The sequence below is a fragment of the Dicentrarchus labrax genome, unplaced genomic scaffold (assembly GCF_905237075.1).
Source record: "Dicentrarchus labrax unplaced genomic scaffold, dlabrax2021, whole genome shotgun sequence".
Classification (NCBI taxonomy): domain Eukaryota; kingdom Metazoa; phylum Chordata; class Actinopteri; family Moronidae; genus Dicentrarchus; species Dicentrarchus labrax.
This window is the reverse complement of record NW_026136721.1, coordinates 18693231-18714151: the sequence shown is the minus strand read 5'-3', so window position 1 is coordinate 18714151 and position 20921 is coordinate 18693231. Positions and strand designations below refer to the sequence as shown.

The window sequence follows — 20921 nt, the reverse complement described above, 5'->3', positions numbered from 1 at the left end:
TCCATCTATCTTCCAGCTTGCAATAACTGTTCATACTGTACCTTGTGACTTATTCATATATTGAATAAACAAGACATCAGTAGAGCTGGGATAACAAGTGCCTGTAGTTTTCAGCATTTTTATATTGAAAGTATTTATTTAAGGAGGTTTGTTTTCTAAAGCCCTATTCTTTTTCAATAATTATAATCTAAATGGTGCAGCTTGTGCATTGGATAACACATTTCCTTCTGTGGTTGGGTTAAACTCCTCCTCTGCTAACATCCTCTGACATCCACCTGGTACATTGTGCTCTCAGTGGTGGCAAGGAGCCCTTTCTTAGCCTCCAGCTCCAAAACCTCATAGCAGATCCTTCTCTGGGTACATACAACCTTTCTGTTTCTGAATGTACCACCTGCACACACACACACACACACACACACACACACACACACACACACACACACGTTGTGAACTTGTACCTGGTACATTTCCAAGTCTCCACACATTCAATGCAAGACCATTATTTCCAAAGGAAACAGTAGAGTGTGTTTCTTGTTTCCTGATATATCCTGCTATTTTTCCTCTCTTTGGTCTCTCAGCTTCTTATATGATGGATTTCTCTTTGTACATTGTTGAATGTCTTTACGAAAAGGCAAAAAAAACAAAACTAATGGATGCACAATTTGATATATTGTAAAGTTGCTATTAATAATTTTGCTAAATAATTCCCCTAAATGTCATTGTAGCTCCACAAGAAATAATCTGATGTAACCACATACTGTCCATATTTATCCTGCAGGAACAGCTATCTCCATTAATCTAAGTATTTTCATGTGGGTGTCTGAAAAATGATGATTGTAGCCAGAGCACCGCTGTTCACTGATACTGAAGTGATACAGTTTCATGTTGAGGACCTGCATTCAGAGGCCTTATATGTACAGTCAATTGCAAAGTTAGTGCTGTTTGATAAAAAAAATCCCTTAGGGGCCTAGACCATATGGCCCAGATGAGGTTGTTTGATATTACTTAATTCCAAACCTATACTCTAGATGCAAAATGAAACTAGTAATTTCTATGAAGATTTTCAGTCATGCAGGTATTATAACTCAGCTCCTCGTTTCTTTTATGTATTAGCATTAGGCTACTTGCATTAGAGTCACTGAGGTAACTAACCCCAGTTTCTCAATATTAATATAATTAATAATAATAATAATAATAATAATAATTACTGCACACTAAATGGTACAGGAGACAGTCAAACATAGGAAAATACATGCCTTTTTATTGTATTTATTGCAGCCTGGACTGAGAGTCTTTTTCAACAGTGCCGGTGGTTAATTAGCTAACGTTAGAGCAACTGACCTCAATGTATGCTAATATGAGAGAGGCAGCAACTTGGGCTCTAGTATTATGTCTGAGGCAAGTTGGCTTGCTGGTTGGTTGATTCATACCATAATAAACAATATTTTTTATGTTGATCAAAAACCCAAACAGTAATTTTAATGGCAGCAAAAAAAAGCTAGGTGAGCAAATTTTTATGCTTAGTTAAATAACCAGTGTGTAAAGTCAGAGATTCAGCATTAAGCTAGAAAACCAGTGCCTAGTGAAAAACAAAGAAAAACTGGGGTTTTTTAGATGTTGGGAGCCCTGAAATGTAGGAGACAATTTTCACAGCAGCCATTTTGACATGAAATAGTAATCACAGGTATTACCAATGATACTAATTAGGGTTTTGTTCTGTTTGGTGCAGCAGAGCCTTTCAGCCAGTAAGCACAGCATGCACAATAGCAGCACCCTGACTCTGTTCGACCTGAATTGAACAGAAATTATTTTCCTTTTTTTCTCTTTTCTCTTTTTCTTTATTTTACCACTTACTACTTTACTTTGCAGTAAAGTTTTAGTTAAAGTAAAGTTTTTTTTCTCCCTCATAACTGTGTATATATATATGTTACTGAAAACCATGGTCATTTATTGAGCATCATCAGCATTGCTGTGAGTTCGTTTTGGGGGTTTTGGGGTGTTGCTTTAAAGAGTAACAACAACTTTCCCAAAGTTCCCCTTCAAAGCAGCTTTAAAGTGATTATATCTTGTGATTGTCTTTTACTATATTCCATTTCTGAAATGTCCATATTTACTCGTTAAAGATACACAATGGTTTGTGTGAATTCCCTTACAGATAAGGTCTGTGTGTTAGAAAATCAAAGATTACATTATTACAAAGAGATAACTTTGGCAAATCGCACACTTTAGCATGAGCCTCCGACCTTTTTTAAAAGCAGCCTTCATACAATTTCACCTCATATGCCCCTATTACTCAAATGATTTAAACACAAAATGCCTCATGTTATTTGAAGTGCAACAGACAGTAGAGGGCAGCAGCAGTTAAGGTAAAGCTTTGCAGACCTCCAGCTTGACAGAGATCCGGACAGCTGTCTTTTGCATTTGTTAATCACTCACATACACTGTGTGAAACACAAACTACAATTAATTTCATTGTTTAACTCATGAAAGTCAGTCTAATTTCTGTCAGTGGCACAGTGGTGTGGTTGAATTGTATGTCTATGTGTCCATTTGTCCTTCACTCACAGTATCACTTCATATATGAACCACTTACTGATTGCCACACAGATTAATTAGTCACAAAATAGTAGACTGAGTATATTTCTTTTTTAAATGTTATGTCACATACTAAGGACTGGCATAGCTTGAGTGACAGATGCAAGATGTCTGATTGAGTTATTTCGTCTTGTCTGACGAGTGACAGAGTGACACCCTTTGGTGTGGCGCATTTTGCAAAATGCTGTGACAGCTCCATCTCTCAATTGTTGGCTTCTCCAGTCGCCTCTGTGGCATAATAGACCTGTCATCAGCATCGTCCTCCACCATCCCTCTTGTGCTTTTGTCTAGACAGCAGTTTATCAAACATCTCCATCCTTTTTCCTTTTTTTTTCTTCAAGCGTAGATAAGGAATGTCAAATGTGGCGTTTTCAATACTACAGTGCCAGATTGGATACAGATAAATGTTTGACCTCGTTGGGCACTGTGTTCGGTTTTCTATAGATTGATGCGCTCTCTTGGAACTTGCTCACTGCAAAAATCTCCATCTTAATAAGTAATTTTCTTCGCCCCACTGAAGTAAATGATTCTACCCATTTCCAAAACAAATCGTCCTGCTTGAAATATTTTCTAGAATAAAGTGTCATTCCTCTTGATTTTATTTGGTAGTCTGTCCTTATCTTGTGTTCATTTTTAAGTAAGTCAATGTCTATTAGAAAAAATAGTCTCAACAAATTAATATTACACATTGTGATTATTTTATGTTGAGACAGCATTATGACTATCATGCAGAGATAAAATGAGAGAAAATAAAATGGAACAGTTAACTAAATAAACAAAATATTAATAAATCCACATAATTTAAACATATTAGAGACATTTTCATGAATGAATTAACCAATTATTGGTTAAGAATTAAATATTTTGTGAACACAATTTGGTTCTGCATAAAGTATTTACAGTGGGGATTTATTTAAAAATGTATAGGATTAAAAAAACAATGAAATATGATTGTGTAGCAGAGATGATGCAGAACTGACAGTAATGACATTCTGATCTATTTCCATTCCTACCCAGGTCATCCTCAGCTTCCTCTTTACCTGACAAACTGTCTGCTGCAATGTCCAGAGGAAGTTTGTGGAGAAGCAGAGCCTTCTCATGCTTCTGACTGTATGTTAGGGCTCCAAATTTAATCTAAATATTATCGAGATCGCAATATGGCATAATGAGTAAATATTTATAAGAAAACAAAACAATTTTGATTTAAATCGCTTTTTAGTAATATTTTTTATAAAATGATGATACCAAAATGATCATTCCCACTAATCGTGAATCATATCACAACCGTGTATCTATATCTGTCAAAATAGTTGCAATCTTGCCATATTATGTAGCCCTACTATACTGTGTGTATACTTTTTCCATACAGAAATACACATATTTCTTTTTCAGAGCTTGTGCCCTGTGACCATTGCAGCTGCATCTCTTCAGTGCGAGCAAGGCATATACAGGAAAATGGTCGACAGAGAAAAGTATAGAACGAAATGATACCTTAAAGCAGTTATATCACAAAAGAATTATCAAAGAACAACATAAACAAGATCCTTATGTATCTTGGGTATCCTCTGAGTATACAAATATTGTCTGAAATGACAATATTTGTATATTCAAGCTCCATGTATGGAAATTCTATACAATGAACTTATTATACATATTAAAGACAGCTTTATGTATGTCCACAAGTTATCTGTCATGTCTGTGTTACCCTGTGGGAGCAGATAATGATCTGAGCTTCTAGTCTTGCAGTGTTTCTGTCTTTCTTTTTATGGCAGGTTCATAAAGCCTGAAATAGTAGGTATGCAGGTTGGCTGAGCATATTAACTTTTACGTCAACACCTTTTTAACAGTTTAATAGAACAGCAGAAACCAAATAAAAACAACAGACAGTTTAATTCATTCAACATTCATTGTAATTTGACAGTGAATTGCAGGCTCAGTGAAACCAATCACAGGCAGGTAGAGATCCGATGCTACTTAAGTTGCAGAGAGTGTTTTGATTTTTAGATGACATTGTATTTTATTCCATGACGAACCGCACAAACAGCAAAGGCAGTCTTTCCTAGACCAGTTCTGGTTCAGTGCTCCTGGAGCATTAAAGCAGTCACTGGAGCGTGTTAAATATTGAGTGCCATAGCAGCAAAGATGAGATATAAGATAACAATTTTCCAACAATGTTGCATCAGTACCAGTGGTTATTACATCTCTCAGACAGGGGAGGCTAACCAACTTTACCATATAGAAAGCAGTGGTGAACTGGAGGGCAGAGTGGTAAATTAAATCTAGGGGCCTCAGAGGGGAGGCAGCAGCATGTTAAAATCTGAAATAACCATAATCCAGAACTCAGAGGAAAACTGGTGCAACAATATTATTTCTACAAGGCAGAGGGAAGCTGCTTCTGTTTCCATACAAATGTCTGTCACAGTTTACCAACAAGGTTTTCTACGTGATATTTAAAGCTAGAGGCCGAGATAGCTAGATTCTGTGTCCCTTTCAATAGTGCAGAAATATATACTATTGTCATGTATATCTCTAGATCCCCATGAATTATTATTTTATTTTATGATTACTACGTTAATTTAAGAAGTACTGATTTAAGGTTAATAAGAATATCTTACAGTTCATTAAACCTGAATTAATTTATTTTCTGGCCACTTTGGCACAGCAGAACACACGACGTTGACGTCAACTAATAAAGCTAAGGTGGCTTTAATCATTATTTTTTATAACAGTGGATCAAATGAGTGTTTAATGAGAAAGGGGTTGCTTTTAATGACAAACCAACAGAGAATTATTACCTGACTCTGTGGTTCCCCTCAGCCCCATGGAGCATTATTCAGCTCATTGTTTTCATTTCCTAGCCCACAACTTTATTGTTTTGGTTCTCTCTAACTTAAACTCTCTTTACCTGGTCAGCACCAAATGACAAATAAGCAGTGTTACCAACCTCCAGAGGTGGTTTGAACAATCAGATTTTAATCCATCTAGTATGCATTTACACTTTTTTTCAATGGGATAGCTGTCCAATCGAGCCAGGAGGCATTGTCTCATTATCCATTATTATTATAAATATTAATCAGAGTCGCTTTGAACGACTCCTCAGTGATTTCTCAGTGAATAAGTGATCAACAACACAATAAATTGTATCATCTGCATATAGGCGGATTTTACAGCAAATTTTTCAAATATGTTGTACACATGCTGAAGGAATGCATCTCTATAATAATAATAATAATAAAAAGTTTATAGATCTATTTTGATGTGCATATGTGTCTCTTACAAAAGGCAGAGAATTCATTACATACATCTCCCTCACTGAATGTGTCAATATGTGCGCTCAGGCATATGGAGATAGTGTGTAGTTGTGTGTGTTGGGAGAGGGGGGTGTTCTCTCTTTACCTTCAGATCTCTCCACCCCTCTCTCTCCCTCTCTCTCTCTCTCTCACTCTCCCTCTCCCTGTCTGTTTTCTCCTCACCCGGCTCTCATTCCATCAGGTCCTCACAACACACACACCACAGCCTCCAAACGCCTCATCTCCTCCACCAGAGCGACAGGATCAGAGAGAGGAAGAGTGGAGGTGACGGGTGAACAACAGCAGCATCACTGACAAGCGTCTCCCTCACCGGGGGAGCGAGGGAGTAAGAGGTGGGGAGAGCAGAAGTGCAAAGAGTGAGGAGAAAAGAAAAGAGGAGAGAGAGAGAGAGAGAGAGAGAGAGAGAGAGAGAGAGAGAGAGAGAGAGCAAAACAGTGAGAGAAATAAGTTTTTAGTTGGAGGGAAGACAAACAAGGGAGAGTTTGGAGTAAGAGAGTGTGGTGGGTGGCAGTCGGGGGACTGGGAGCTTCATTTTCCCTTTTCTGTTCATCGGCTGTGAGCACCGCTTGCCTCCTCTCTTGTCCTTCTCCCCTTCCTCCTCCTCCTCTTCTTCCTCCTCTCTCCTCCTCTTCTCATCCCGACTCCTCTCCCAGCTCCCGCCGTGGGGTCTCAGCTCTCCGTCTCCCTCCCCCCCTCCCTTGCTCCCTACCTCCCCCGGGCCCTCCTGGGAGCCTCCGGGCTGCTGCGTCGCAGGAGGATGTCTCGCAGGGAGTCTCCGCCGCCACCCTCGCCACCTCCACCTCCACAGCTGCTGGGAGTGCGGAGAGGAGAGGTGGAGTGCGACGATCGTCCAGAGCGCGCCGAGCCTCTGACTGATGCCGAGAGGGAGATCATCCAGGACTCGTGGGGGCACGTCTACAAGAACTGCGAGGACGTGGGAGTGTCTGTGCTCATAAGGTGAGTTTAGTCAAGAGGTGATAGCAGAGGGTTTTATTGTCACTGTGTCTCAGTGTGTGTAAACTTTTGAACAAGAGATGAGTGAATGCATTCTTTACAGAGTAAGATGCTTAAGTTTAAGGCTGTGTGTGCTGATGTCTCATGTTTCAGCTTTCTCTGTCTCTTGCTCTGTTTGTGAATCCTGGTATTTTCTATTAATTCTCTGGAGTCAATTAATCTTCCAAGGCATCCTTAACAAATAGTGTTTGGAAAGTTAAGTAATAAGTTGCACACAATTCTCCTGAAATAAAAATGTAAAAACTTTGTATAAAAATCCCCCCAAAAAATTAAACACACCTTTTTATAAAATCATTGTTTATTGTACACTGTGAAACATTTCAGGTGATGTTTGCTTGACTTTCTTCTCCACCGTAACGCTAAAGGCTCATTGAATTGGTTATGATAAGTGCTTGACATCTCTGCTGAGGTAACTGGATAATTGCTTTGAGTGAGGTCTTTCTTAACTCTTTTTTGTTGCTGGTGAATATCCAAAAAAATACAGAGACCACTTGCACCAAATGTGGTGAAAAGTCACCAGTAGCAAAAAATATTTCATGCAATATTTTAAATGAAAAAACAAAAACAAAATAGGGATTTCTGAATATTGCATCAAAAGTATAGATTATACATTAGCAGTTGTAGCAGGAATCAGTGAGGTTTGATATAAACTTGTGAAATTTCATTACTATCAGATTTAAGAAAAACCTGAGTAATTTTAGTGTTTTTCACTTTCCTCTCCATGTTGTTTTTCACCCAACATCAACAATTGTAAATTTTAATAATCGTATGAATACATTTCAGAACACTTTTTTTCTTTTAACCTTTAACCTTTGTGTAGAGGTTATGACAGATGACATTTTGTCACACATTAATAATGTTTTATGTGCAATGAACTCAGCAGTGCACAGTTCAGGTTACTGTGCTGATGTTTTGGAGGGTGTTGGGTTTACTGATGATGTTAAACTGCTATAGAAGTTTCTTAATTATTTGGTTAAGTAGCTTCTTGCCAGCTTCAGCTTTAGGTACACAGATTTGTGTAGGGAAATTAATTGAATTGAATGAATTTGATTTGAACTCTAGAAGCAGAGTATGACTCATATAATGCAAATACTTTGTGTACCTAAAAACCCGGACGTTCTTCCCAGATTTTTGGGACATATATAGGCTTAGATGAAAAATGTCTCCAACGTGCAATTTTAAGCAATGTAACAGGGATATCAGTCTGAGGTCAGAGTAGATTATTACGGGAAACAAAAAAACATAATGGTGCATCAAAAGGGAGTCGTCAATATAAAAATACTCAGTATAAAACACACAACAACTTAGACACACAGTCATCCATCCCATTCACAGCTACAACACCATGTCAATCAAACACTACCAACATCACATCTACTGTAGCAAGCACCAGTGTATGTAGAAATACTGTTAACAAAAATGACATCTATGGCCGATAATACATAAAGAGCAGCTTTAACAGCAGCTGAAAATCTTGTTTTTGCTGACCTCCAGTGGTTTCATCTTCTACACAAACACACACACACACACACACACACACACACACACACACACACACACACACACAAGAAGATAGATCAGCAACGGTTTCTGACCCATGTAGGAAACCCAGTGACAACAATAATGGAGGCTGCATTTTGCATGGGCCACACACACACACACACACACACACCTACACCTACACCTACACACACACACACACACACACACACACACATACACACACACCTACACCTACACACACACACACACACACACACACACACACACACACACACACACACACACACACACACACACACACACACACACACTCACACACACACATACACACACCATCTTCTGTACTCATTCCCTCAACCTCTCACCAATAACTGAGCTGTGACAAGTCTAGGGAAGGAAAGAACATTACATTCCTCTCTCATTAAGATGCTGAAGAAATACTCCGTAATCCACGGCTCCTCACAACAGTATGACGAGATACCCAACGTCTTTGAATGTATTGAATTTGTGCCTCATGCATTTACATTTATTGTAAAATTCATGTATAGATGAGAGCATATGCCTCATACATTTTCATCTTTAGATATACTGTGAGAACCTTTTTCTTGTATTATTCACGACTGCTGCTGAACCATTGCTACTGTCTTCTTAAGTTGTCAAAACATATCCAGAACCATAAAATCAAACACTTTCTCCAAGAGCATAATCTTCAACAGGCAGTAATTCTCTGTGAAGCTTCGCTGCAAAGTGTTGCAGACTAACTGGATGTAACACAGCTTGACTGTGTTTTTCTTGCTTCTTTTCATGTTTTTTTATATATCAAAGAAGAAAGACTTGATTCGTTTGAATGTCTCCAGCTAAACTGTCTCAGTGTTACACTAAGAAAGCCCTTAAGGCCTTGTTAAAATGGACAGCAAGTCGTAGCCAAGGAGACTGATATGAGTGAGACAAACTGATTTTCGGTTTGGGGTGACGAGAATCCCTGAGGGAGAAAGTGGAAGGGGCAGAGAGCATGTTTTCGTGTGTGTGTGTGTGTGTGTGTGTGTCTTGTGTAGCTTATCTGTGGATGACAGCAACAAGCTTTGGCACTTACGTAAATGTCTCCCTCCATGCCTCGCTATCTGTCCTCTCCTCTGTCACGCCTTTCAAATTTCTTATATATTTTACTCCATGGATGATAAGATGATATTATTCTTTCAAATCTCAGTTGGTTGTGATGACCATCAAAATCATCATCAGAGCTGGCAAGCACATTATATATCCAGGAATTTGTTCTGCTGACTCTGGTGTAGATACATACTGACAACTTAGAGGTTCTCGTAGCTGAGGAGCAACAGAGAAGACTTAAAGTGTTAACAGGGTGCAAGACAAACAATGACAGAATACGCACAACTAGAGCTGCAGCTGATGATTATTTTAATTATGGATTTAATCATACTTAGTGCCATTCACAAATACCAAACCAGGAACAGACATCAGCTTTGACAATCATTTTCTAGAATTAATTATTTGTAGTTAGTCTATACCATTTACCGTAAAACTTCTAATACTAGCCTGGGCGTTTATTTGCTTAAATCACTGAACTCCCCCTGCCTTTATTGAGGACAGGCCTCTATTTGGGACAGGCGTTTAATTCCTTTAGTAAAAAACTAAACTAAACTCTAATTGCAGCTTCTCTTGAGTTTTATTCAGCAAATTTGACAACTAACATGATGATTATGATCACTTCATATGTTTTTTCTCATCTCTCTTGTTTACTGTGTTACCGAATGAATTAACATTATACTTTGGTGTTGATAGTTTTCGTAAATTATAGTGAACGTTTGAAATGTGGAGAATCTTACTGATCTAACGATGTGCATTATGTACATATTGACAGAAGTAGGAGATCGAAACGACTTAAAATTCGCTCAAGCAGGCGACCCGCTGGGTTTTAAGAGGTTTTATACATCAAGATAGTTTCTATAAAATCCTGACGAGGCCTCCATTAGAGACCTGCGTTTATTTGTCAAAAACGTGTAGCCACACCAGGCTTTTAAATGAGACCTGCGTCTATTAGGGACCCTGCTTTTATTGGAAGTTTACGGTATGTAAGCTTTTGCCCAAAGTGAAAAAGTTGGGAAAGAGTTGTTACACATTTCAGGAATTTGTTTATTTGCTTTCTTGCTGAGAGACGAGAAGATTGATACCACTCAAACTATGAACTAAGAAGCTACAGCCAGCAACTGTTTAGCTTAGCGTGGAAGAAAGAGTCAAAGAGTAACAAAATCCATCTACCAGAACCTTTGGTTGTCTGGCAACCTCATGTTGTCGACAAGGCATCAACCTTCTTATCTAACTCTCCACAAAAAAGCCAAGTGTCAGATATTCCTTCCTCATTGCCAACTGTTTGTATGTTGGACATCCCTAACAGATTATCAAACAGTGATTTAATGCAGAAAATAGTGAAAAACAATATTCCAGTGGCCAAGGTGACGCTTTCACCGTTTACACACCTATAAGATAGTAGTCGAGTATCAGTGAGTTTTTGGCATTTTTGCTTGATAAATTATTCAATCGAAAATCCATTATCAGTGTTGTTGAAGTGATGATGAAGTGATGATGAACTCAGATCAGATTTTTTTTCATGACACAGCACAAATCAAATAGATTCTGATCTTTTCAATTTTGATTCAGGCCACTTTCATATGTGGTCCAGATCAGATACAGGTCTGATGTTTTGCAGTGTGACCTCAGTGTGAACAGTCATATCAGCATTAATGTGACTTTTACGTCACATCTAGATTGACATGTGTCATGCAGGTCACTGAAAGGCTGTGACCTGTTCACACAGGAATCTGATATGTTCCACATTTAACAAATAATTTGAACAGCCAAACAAAAAATTAAATAAAATCAGATTTGACAGTGTGAACGTAGCCAAAGAGTATAAGCATCAACAATTGGCTGGCAGTTCCTCAGTTACCTAACATAACCTGAGGCTGACACTGGGTCAAATTCTTGCACGGTTGAGATCAGTGCACAACATCCCCATGTGAACATAGATTTGCATTTTTATGTCAATCCATCTGCCTGGATGCATGTAGAGAACAGACAATGACAATAGCCTCAGTTGATCTCACCAATGCGTACAAATGCAATTGCACCAAAGAGTGAGCGCACCCCAGGCATCAGCAGAACAGTGCATATGGCAGCTTTGTGAATACAATCAAACCCTGCATACATTCACTCAGTAGTATAGTATTGTTGTAGTGAGGGTGCTGATGGGAGGATTCAAGCACATATTCACCAAGCAGAAGATAATTAACTGAGTCTAATTTCTCTCTGAATTCCCTGTGTTATATAACTCTACCTTGCGATCCACCAGGACTTGTGTAGAAAATCTCAAGCATGAAAATGCATTTAACATATTGCACATTCATCCCAATGTAGCATCGTAGTTAGCTATTAATTAATATAGCAACATTCAATTATAGTCGGTGTAGACTATTTAAAACAGACAATACAATTCCTGCTTCTTCTGGCTTCCCCTTCATGATTTATCTCTCAAAAAACAAACAAAACAAACAAGTCCCACAAACAAACTCTACCTCTCATAAACTGTGTGTGTGGAAGCAGGAAGCATTTTTTTAAATGTTAAAAAAATTAGCAATACATCAACAGTTGGATACAACATACAAAACATATAGACATAACATGTAGATAAAAGTAAGAAAACAAGAAGAGTACAGCCTTGCTAGTGGCTGTGCGAGGCTGTACACCAGGGGTCTCCGGTTCCAATTTGTCCAAGGGCTAGAATTTTTCTAAACAGACACTGTGGGGTCTGGACTTTCAAATAATAATAATAATAATTATGCCTAATTAGCCAATTATTGTTTGAATATTTTCACTTCCTTAGAAAATTACTCTTATTTTTATAAGCTTAAGGGACATTTTTTTAAGGGAAATCTATACATTGATCACTTAAAGGTCCAGTGTGTAACAATCAGGAGGATCCATTGACCGAAATGTAATATAATATTCACTGGTATGTTTTCATTAATCTGTAATCTGTTCAAAATCTGTACTTTTGGAAATTAAATTGCAGAATGCACTTGTGATTGGCAGGGAATATTAATGAACTTGGTTGGTCACCTGGTTTATACTACAGGTCACAGAATTCTGGCGGCAAAACAAATCATTTTAATAAAGAGGTCAGGCAATAATCATAATTATTTTATCTGATTTTATACTGCACACGGCATGAGTCTGTGAACAGCAACAGCAAAAGCAGTTCTATTACTCCCTGTGATATTTCAGTTGATCGTAAGTCTACTGAAATCAAGATTATTTTTATTTGTCAGTAATTAAATTTGCCTGGTGAAAAATACGTCCTTGAAGTTGCGGCAGTGAGGCTCAAGGTTGTTCATGGTACTCCAAAGAATTATAAAAGCCCTTCCAGTCTGATCATAGTGTGATTAACAAGCCCCACTAATGGTGCTGCTTTGGCTTTGATGACTTCATTTAAATGCAGAGACAGGTGCAAGAATGTGCTCAGGTTCTTCAGTAAGTACTAAACAGCAGTGCTCCTCTCATACAGGGGCAAATGTTCCTCAATTTACCTCTACATACATGTATTACAATATCCATCCGTTAAGAAAATATATTGCATCCCACCCATCCTACCATTAAAACTGAACAAATTATTACTTTAGTTATCTCTAAAAGAGACAGACAATGGAAGTCTGTGGTCAGGCTCCAGACAATGGAAGCCAAAGCCAGAAAAGTCGTCAGTGTGACGTACCTCAATAATTACAGATTTCGCCTTAAAGTTATGGCATATGATTGCATTCACATCAAAACTATTACTGTGTCTAATAGCTGTATACCCACATGCTGCCAGCTAACAGTATGTTGGCATGGTGATAAACACCGGGTTAAGCATGCAGGCCTGTAAAGGGGGTTTAAGGGTAAAACAGAAACTTAACGTAAACAAAAATAATGTTTACGTTAATAACTTCCTACAATATTGGTAAACCATTCAAGTCTCAAATTCTGAAGTTCGTGGAATCCAACTGTAAAGGATGGTGAGTTTTGGATGCTGAAACACCAGTTCAAGGAAAAGGTTTCCTGTGCCTGTTGCATAGCTTCTTTTAATGTACTGTAAACCCATGCCTTGGCTACAGGGGATTAAACATTTATCATTCTAACACAAGAAGACAGACACAAAAGGAAAAATGAAAGAAAGAAAGACATTTTTTCTTCAAAGAAAACATCAGAGCAGCACGTTTTCTTAAAGCTCTGCAGTTAACTTTCCTGTTTGTCTAAGCAGAACAAGAGCTACTAGAAAGCCTTTATTATGCCTATCACCAAGGAAAAGAGTGTGTATGTATTGTGACAGCTGGTAGAGCCAAGCTAGGAGTGCTACAGGCAAGTCGAGCTTTTGTAGGGCTAGCATGACATAGGATCTGGGGGATGTGGATGTAGCGTAGCAGGGCCGCCGAGGGCCAAACTCCAACTGAGAAATAACTGTACTTGCAATTCAAGTCAGCTGGAGCACTGACAAGATTTAAAGTGGGTCAGAGCAGAAGTGTGTGTTTGTGTGTGTGTGTGTGTGTGTGTGTGTGTGTGTGTGTGTTTGTGTGTGTGTGTGTGTGTAAATCCATCTGTTTTTCAGTCAGTGTTTGTATGTCAGTGCATTTCTAACGCTCTGTGTTAACAATTATACTTTGCATTGTTGTCTGTGAAAACTGACGATACTTAATCGGTCAAATTTCTCACATAGCTGTTTACCTAAGATCATGGAAACTTTCTCATTGCTAAGGCATAGACTCTTTCTTTTACTGAGCTGCTGTGAGTTCACCCCTGAGTCAAAACAAATCTTCGTAACTGGAATCCCACAAGACAATTTACATTTTCTTTGTTTATCTTTCCTCTTACATCTAACAGGGTGGTTTAAGAATGGAATTTACTAGATCTACACCTAAAATAACTTTCCTACACACCGGGCAGACCTCAAACACAATCCAGACACATCAGTAATAAGTGTCATTTTCTCCAACATCACAAGTCTTGAAGGAGAAAGGCTTTGACTTGCAGCTCGGCAAGGACCAGTTATTCTCTCAGGTTTATGAGAGGATGTCAGGACATTGTAGCTATAATTTATTGTATATTTTGTAATATTGTATTTTTACTTACGTTCTCATAATCAAACTATACTACTGATACAGATTCATGGAGAGGATGAACTCTAATGACTTTGGTGATCCTCTGACTTTGAATCTAGTTACATCATCAGCTTAAAATGTCCGTTTGTCTCAGCTGTAGCAGCAACCAAGTACAACCATAGAGACCTACTGGCATAATTGTGGTTGGGATTCAAATAGAAAAGATCTTAGTGTTTCAACAATGAAGGAGACTGTGTTGGTGGTGGAGTATTGTCTAAGGCAGTGGTTCTCAGCCTGGGTTCTGGGGACCCCCAGAAGTCCTTGAGGGAGAAGGTACCAGTGAGACAATGAAATATGATCCAGGAAGTCCAGTTGGAGTAACAAATTAATGCTTTAAAGGCCTCACCAAAACACTGCACAGCTGTTTGTAATACTCATAGGATTTTACAACTCAATGTTATAGTGAGGAAAGTTATCACAGTGAGACTATTGATAACTGCTGTTGTATCTTTGTTGGGACGATTGCGAGGTAAACAGCAGAAATACAACGTTATAAAATAAGATACCAGAAATGTGTGCCCACATGTGTGGCAGCACCTTAAGGGATGACGTTGCATTGGGTTTCAGCAAAAGTTGAGCCTGGTTCAACTGTGTTGCCACAGCTTGTTGGCACCCACACTGTGGCTCCATTGGCTCCATTCAAATGAATGAGAGGGCTGCATTTTTTTTTTACTGAGGGCTAATCCTGATTGCGACACTAGTATTGTTAGTACTAAATGAAAGTCAAAAGAAAAGGTGGCACATATGTACACATATTATGTTATATTTTACATATTGGTCTCATGTCTAATTCACTTTTACAAAAAAAGGCAGGCTAGTAATCTTATAGGGTTGGACCTTCTTCAGTTCCAACTACTGACATGACATAAGTCTGAAGTGAATCATCCTGTGCCTTTCAGTAAAGTAACAGTATTCATACATGAGCAGGACACTGTGGAAGCAGAAAAAAATATTATACAGCTTTTAAATCTGCTTAATACTTTGCCTTCAGTAGGTGTCTTTCAGGCTGATGCACTCGCATAAACAGCCTCAGACGTGCTTGAAAATTAAACTCCACTCTTCAGCACACCTGCATCCAATTACTCTCAAAGGATCTGATCAATCTTAACTATCAGGGTCTCATCGGTGCTACTGCTCGGTGGAGGATTCTGCCAGGAACCTCCTGTCACACTCAGAGGTGGATTACACACTTTACAGACACAAAAAAGTGTGTGTGTGTGTGTGTGAACCACTCTTAAATTAAAATATATATATATGTTCTAAGGAAGGAAATCATAAGAGATTGATTAGAATATATGGCATCTGTGCATTTAAAGATATCAGAATATTGTTTGTAGACTGACTGAAAATACGACCCATATTTTGTTAATAAGTGTGAAATTGGAAAGTGACTCTGCATCTTCGGCCCATTGGTTTCTTTGGAAAATTCTTATTTTTCAAGCATGAGTCCCCACATGCTTTGATCAAAGTTTGTGATGCATGCATGGTTTTCATTATGATAGATTTCCACTGGCTTTATTATTTATTTGTCTCGCTTAAGCCTAATAGATGTCATAGCTGTCTTGTTGACTTTATTCTTAACAAAGATTCAAGAATAAATTGCAACAACAATGTTAAGTGAAGATGTCTTTCTTGTTTGTATAATGCGCTTGTGGTCATAATCCTTTTCTCCCTCTCCTCTCTGTATTCAGGATTTTTAGCTTTTGTTTCTGCTCACATTCTTTGTAAAATTCCTCCAAAAATACAATACATAACCAGAAAATGAAAACACAGCAGGACCATTTCCCCTCAGCCTTTCTTCACTGAAAACCAAAGCAAAGTAAAGAAGATAAGAAACCTAAACTATAATTTGAATTAATATATGTTGTCATGTCACCAGACATATGTTGGATTGCTGCTATAATGATCTAGCCTTCTCATCTCTATACTGAAAAGGGACAGGATCTGATAAAGTCTGCCAATTGTATTGAAGTTCCTGTTGGTCAGCAAAGAAGCTCATAAATTACTGATAGGTAATAGATTCCTCTTTTAACAGCCATTATTAGATTGTTTTATGTGTTTTATGTCCTAATTACTAGGCCATCAAGACACCCCCTCAGTAATTTTTTTAAAGAACTTTCTTTGTTCCACAGTTCTTTATTAATCAAAAGTCTCTCCCATTTTCACATTGAAAGGTTATTTATGTACACAAAAATCAAAGTTAAATGTGGAAGTTTCTCCTTTATATAAGATTAATTAAATGCCCTTTCTGAATATTGAAATCTTAGGAAATGTCCTGTTTTTTAATTTTCCTTCTGTTATATAATTTTATCACAAGATTAAAATAATTAGGAGAGGAGGAGGATTTTTTTCCAGACTTAGTTCAGGTGTCAGCATCCAACCATTATTAACATATGATAACTGCACTTGAGTAGATTCCCTTTTGCGTTCCACCACCATCAAAACATGTATGTTAGGTTAATTCTCCAGTCAGTGCCTTTAACCAAGGCACTGGCTCAGATCTGGAGTTTGTCGCCACTGCTCCTAGTACTTAGGATAGGTCAAATACATAGAATGGATTTTCCTATGGGGATCAATAAAGGATAACTTAACTAACTTAAGTGTATACAGCCACACTAGAGGCTCTATGAGACTGTACATAAGTACATCATGCTATTTGCTAAATGCTAATACAGCTTAGTAATGGTAAATGGACTGTACTTCTTCTGACCACTCAAAGCGCTTTTACACTACATGCCACATTGGCCCTTTCACACACATTCACACAGTGATGGCAACAGAAATCACTCACACACCAATGACACACGATCAGGAGCAATTTGGGGTTTAGTATCTTGCTCAAGGATATTTCAACATACGGCAAGGAGCCAGGGATTGAACCAACAAGCATTGTTAGCATTATAACATTTGCAAATCAGCCCTAAACATGAACATTTCACTCAAAACCACAAATACAACCTTATCAAAGTCATTAGGATCCGTTCTCTGGGGATCACCAATGTCTGTAGAAAATATTGTGCCAGCCCATCAAGTAGATATTAGATATATTGGGATATTTCACAGAAAATAATGGAAAACTTTGACCTTCTGGTAGCACAAGAGAGAATGACAGAGGATCATCAGAGTCACAAGGGTTCATCCTCTTGGCACCATGGATATTTATACTAAATGTCATTGCAATCCATAATGGATGTTGTGATATTTCAATAAAAGTTTAAAACTGAAAAATCAGAAGATCACCAAAATCAGTAGGATTCACCTTGTAGGCACCATCAGTTTTTGCAAATTTCATCTCAGTTCAAGAGGCACTGGGCCATGAGACATTAGTGTTAACATTAAAGGATGGTCAGGCTGCTGTGGATGACCCATGTGTCCAATAATATGCTTTTATTTAATTGAACCTACAGTGCATTCAGTATTTCACACCTGTGATTTGTCTCAAATAAATTTTTCTTTCTACCTGTCATTTTCTTGAGTATCAGACAATAGATTCACCCACTGGTGAAGAGAATGTGTGTCCAGCATCTCCAATGTTTCTTGTGTGACAAGCCATTTTGTATCATGCACCATCATCACAGGTCCTCTTGTAACCCTGACAGTTAGACCAATGGATTCATAACTTAAATGTGTTATTATCTGTGACTTGCAACTCTACGCGTCTATGAATTTCCAAGAACTAGCAGGAGAGTGATACCATTAAATCCCATCATTATCTTTATCATTATGTGTTGATTTGTGTGCACTTTATGTTGATAAATGGGGAAGGAAAGCCAGCACGGGACTGTATTTTGTCCAGAATGTTGCAGCACAAACTACCTCACTGGTGGTGTTAACAGACAACATATAATTACATGTCTTGTTTGCATAATAATGTTGTTTATGTCATTTTATAACAAATGGTTGGGAGAGTTGCTAGCATGCATCTCTTTTCCAGCACCTCCACCCTGAAATATGTTTGCCTCTTTAGGTTCTTTGTCAACTTCCCATCAGCCAAACAGTACTTCAGCCAGTTCCAGGACATGGAGGACCCAGAGGAGATGGAGCGAAGCAGCCAACTTCGACACCATGCCCGCAGAGTGATGAACGCCATCAATACTGTGGTGGAAAACCTCCATGACCCGGAGAAGGTGTCGTCAGTGCTGGCCCTGGTGGGAAAGGCCCATGCTATCAAACACAAGGTGGAACCCATGTACTTCAAGGTAACATCAAAGTATAATCCACTATCTGATTTAGGGATGTCACGAGAACTGATATTTCGGTACCAAGTTGATGCCAACGTTTGGAAAATGTGACAGTACTAATTTTTCTACGGTACTATAAGTACCATAAGTACTGGGAAATCAATTCTTCCTGACCTGATGGGACACCTCCTGTACAGTCTAATGACTGTCAAACTGCTCTGCAGAGACACACAGAGACAGACGCTCTGGCGCAGAAGTGTAAAGACAAAGTGATCAGCAGTGAACACATCAGTTGGTGTCGTTTCAAGCGTTAGCGTTTTATAGCTGTTGTTAAAATGGAATCGCAGGTGAAACAATCTTAAACATGATTTGTGTTTTTTGGCCAACTTTATAAGCCAACAGAGAAACAGAGAAAGAAATGTTTTTAATAAAAGGAGTATGAGTTTAAGTACATGGGATTTATTGTTTTTTTTTTGTTTGTTTTTTTTACCGTGGTATCGAGGATCGTTAAGTGTCACTGATATTGGTATTGACTACTACATTTCTGGTATCGTGACATGCTCTCTCTAATCTAATGCTAGTATTTTGTAGATTATTAATCCGTGATGTTCAGTTACCTTATGATGAAGTATATAACTTGACCTTAATCACTGTCTGTCAGCCTGCCATGTCTGCTTTGATATGGTATTATTTTATATTTTTCCAGTATTGCCCTCAACAATCCCTTAAGGTACATTCCCACAGGGGTGTTGTTTCACTGGTAGGAGACATGCCTTTTCTCGTTTTGGCCACTTGATTGGTTCAGACTGTGTCTTGAAAGATAATTGTCAAGTGATCTCTTTCCTGTATAAGTACTACAACCGAAGTATTTTCTTGCTTCAGCAGACCCTTGAAATTTTCTTATTACCAAACTAATGTCACAGGAGAATCTAAACTCCAAAAAAGGTCAAACAATCATAATCCTGTTTTGCTCTTATCTGTTTATGTCAAAGAGTGCAACTATTACACTTTTGCACCTGTGTGCATATTGTTATGAAGCCGTATGTCTTGTTTAAACCAAGTCTAGAAATTATACTTTGTTCAGACACAACAAAAATAGTGTATTAAAAGGTTTATGGGCTGATTTCACCCAGAGCTTGTTCAAGTTTTCTTGATCACAGATGTTCTGCATAGTAGAAAAAAGTATAATCTAATGACGCGACAGACAAACTGTATCTACTGTTCATATTAAGCACAATTCAGGAAACAACCACCAACTTCACAAATAACTTACAGTGATACCAAGGTGAAAAGCAGTGTTTGACTTCCCTTTTTGACTGAAGATTTGAAGTCTGTTGCACCTCATCAGTGATGCTGGGTGTGGTTCAGTGTGGTCAGAAGTGTAGCAGCTGTAACCCCTGCAGGAATGATGTCACACTGTACTGACTTACACAGACACTCGCAGAAATCTGAATTTCAACTCTGTGTGTAATAAACATACACAAGTGTAAAGTATGTAGGCTATGCTAATACATAGAAGAACAATAAAATAGCAGCCTGTAGTGGTACAGAGGTACACAAACTATAAGAAAGTATAATGCACAGCAATGATCATGATTTTAGGACTCATGGCAGTTAAAGAAAAAAGTACCACAGAGCAGCCAGTTACAAAAAAATATTCAAGCAGTCGTTATCAAAGTTAATAAATGTTAAAGTCATTTCAGAGCGCCACTGTTGAGCTTACAGTGCTGATTACCTATGGAGGCAGAAAAAGAAGGAATCAGAATAAGTATCATCAAAGATGTTTAAGAACCAGTGTTTAATTTAATTCAGTTCAATTCAATTCCATTTTATTGGTATAGCGCCAATTCATAACAGAAGTTATCTCAGGACACTTTTCAAATAGAGCAGGTCTAGACCGAACTCTTTATAACATTATTTACAGAGACCCAACAGTACCACAGTGAGCAAGCACTTGGTGACGGGGGCAAGGAAAAACTTCCTTTTAAGAGGCAGAAACCTAGGACAGACCCCGGCTCTAGGTGGGTGGTCGTCTGCCTCGACCAGTTGGGGTCAGAGATAGAGAGAGAGAGAGAGAGAGAGAGAGAGAGAGAGAGAGAGAGAGAGAGAGA

General features: G+C 38.3%; 1 protein-coding gene across 2 annotated transcripts in view; it reads left to right on the top strand.

Annotated features, from left to right (window-relative positions):
• The first annotated feature begins 6056 nt into the window (after positions 1-6056).
• The window catches only part of cygb2 (cytoglobin 2), a 36186-nt gene continuing 21321 nt past the window's right edge, over positions 6057-20921 (top strand). Inside the window, exons 1-3 of one of the 2 annotated variants that reach the window (XM_051384139.1) lie at positions 6058-6238; positions 6560-6863; positions 18597-18828. In XM_051384139.1, the coding sequence (XP_051240099.1) occupies positions 6664-6863; positions 18597-18828 (432 nt within the window). In that variant the 5' untranslated portion in view covers positions 6058-6238; positions 6560-6663. Of the gene's footprint in view, positions 6864-18596; positions 18829-20921 lie in introns of both variants that reach the window. The other variant, XR_007881498.1, reaches the window with a different exon arrangement.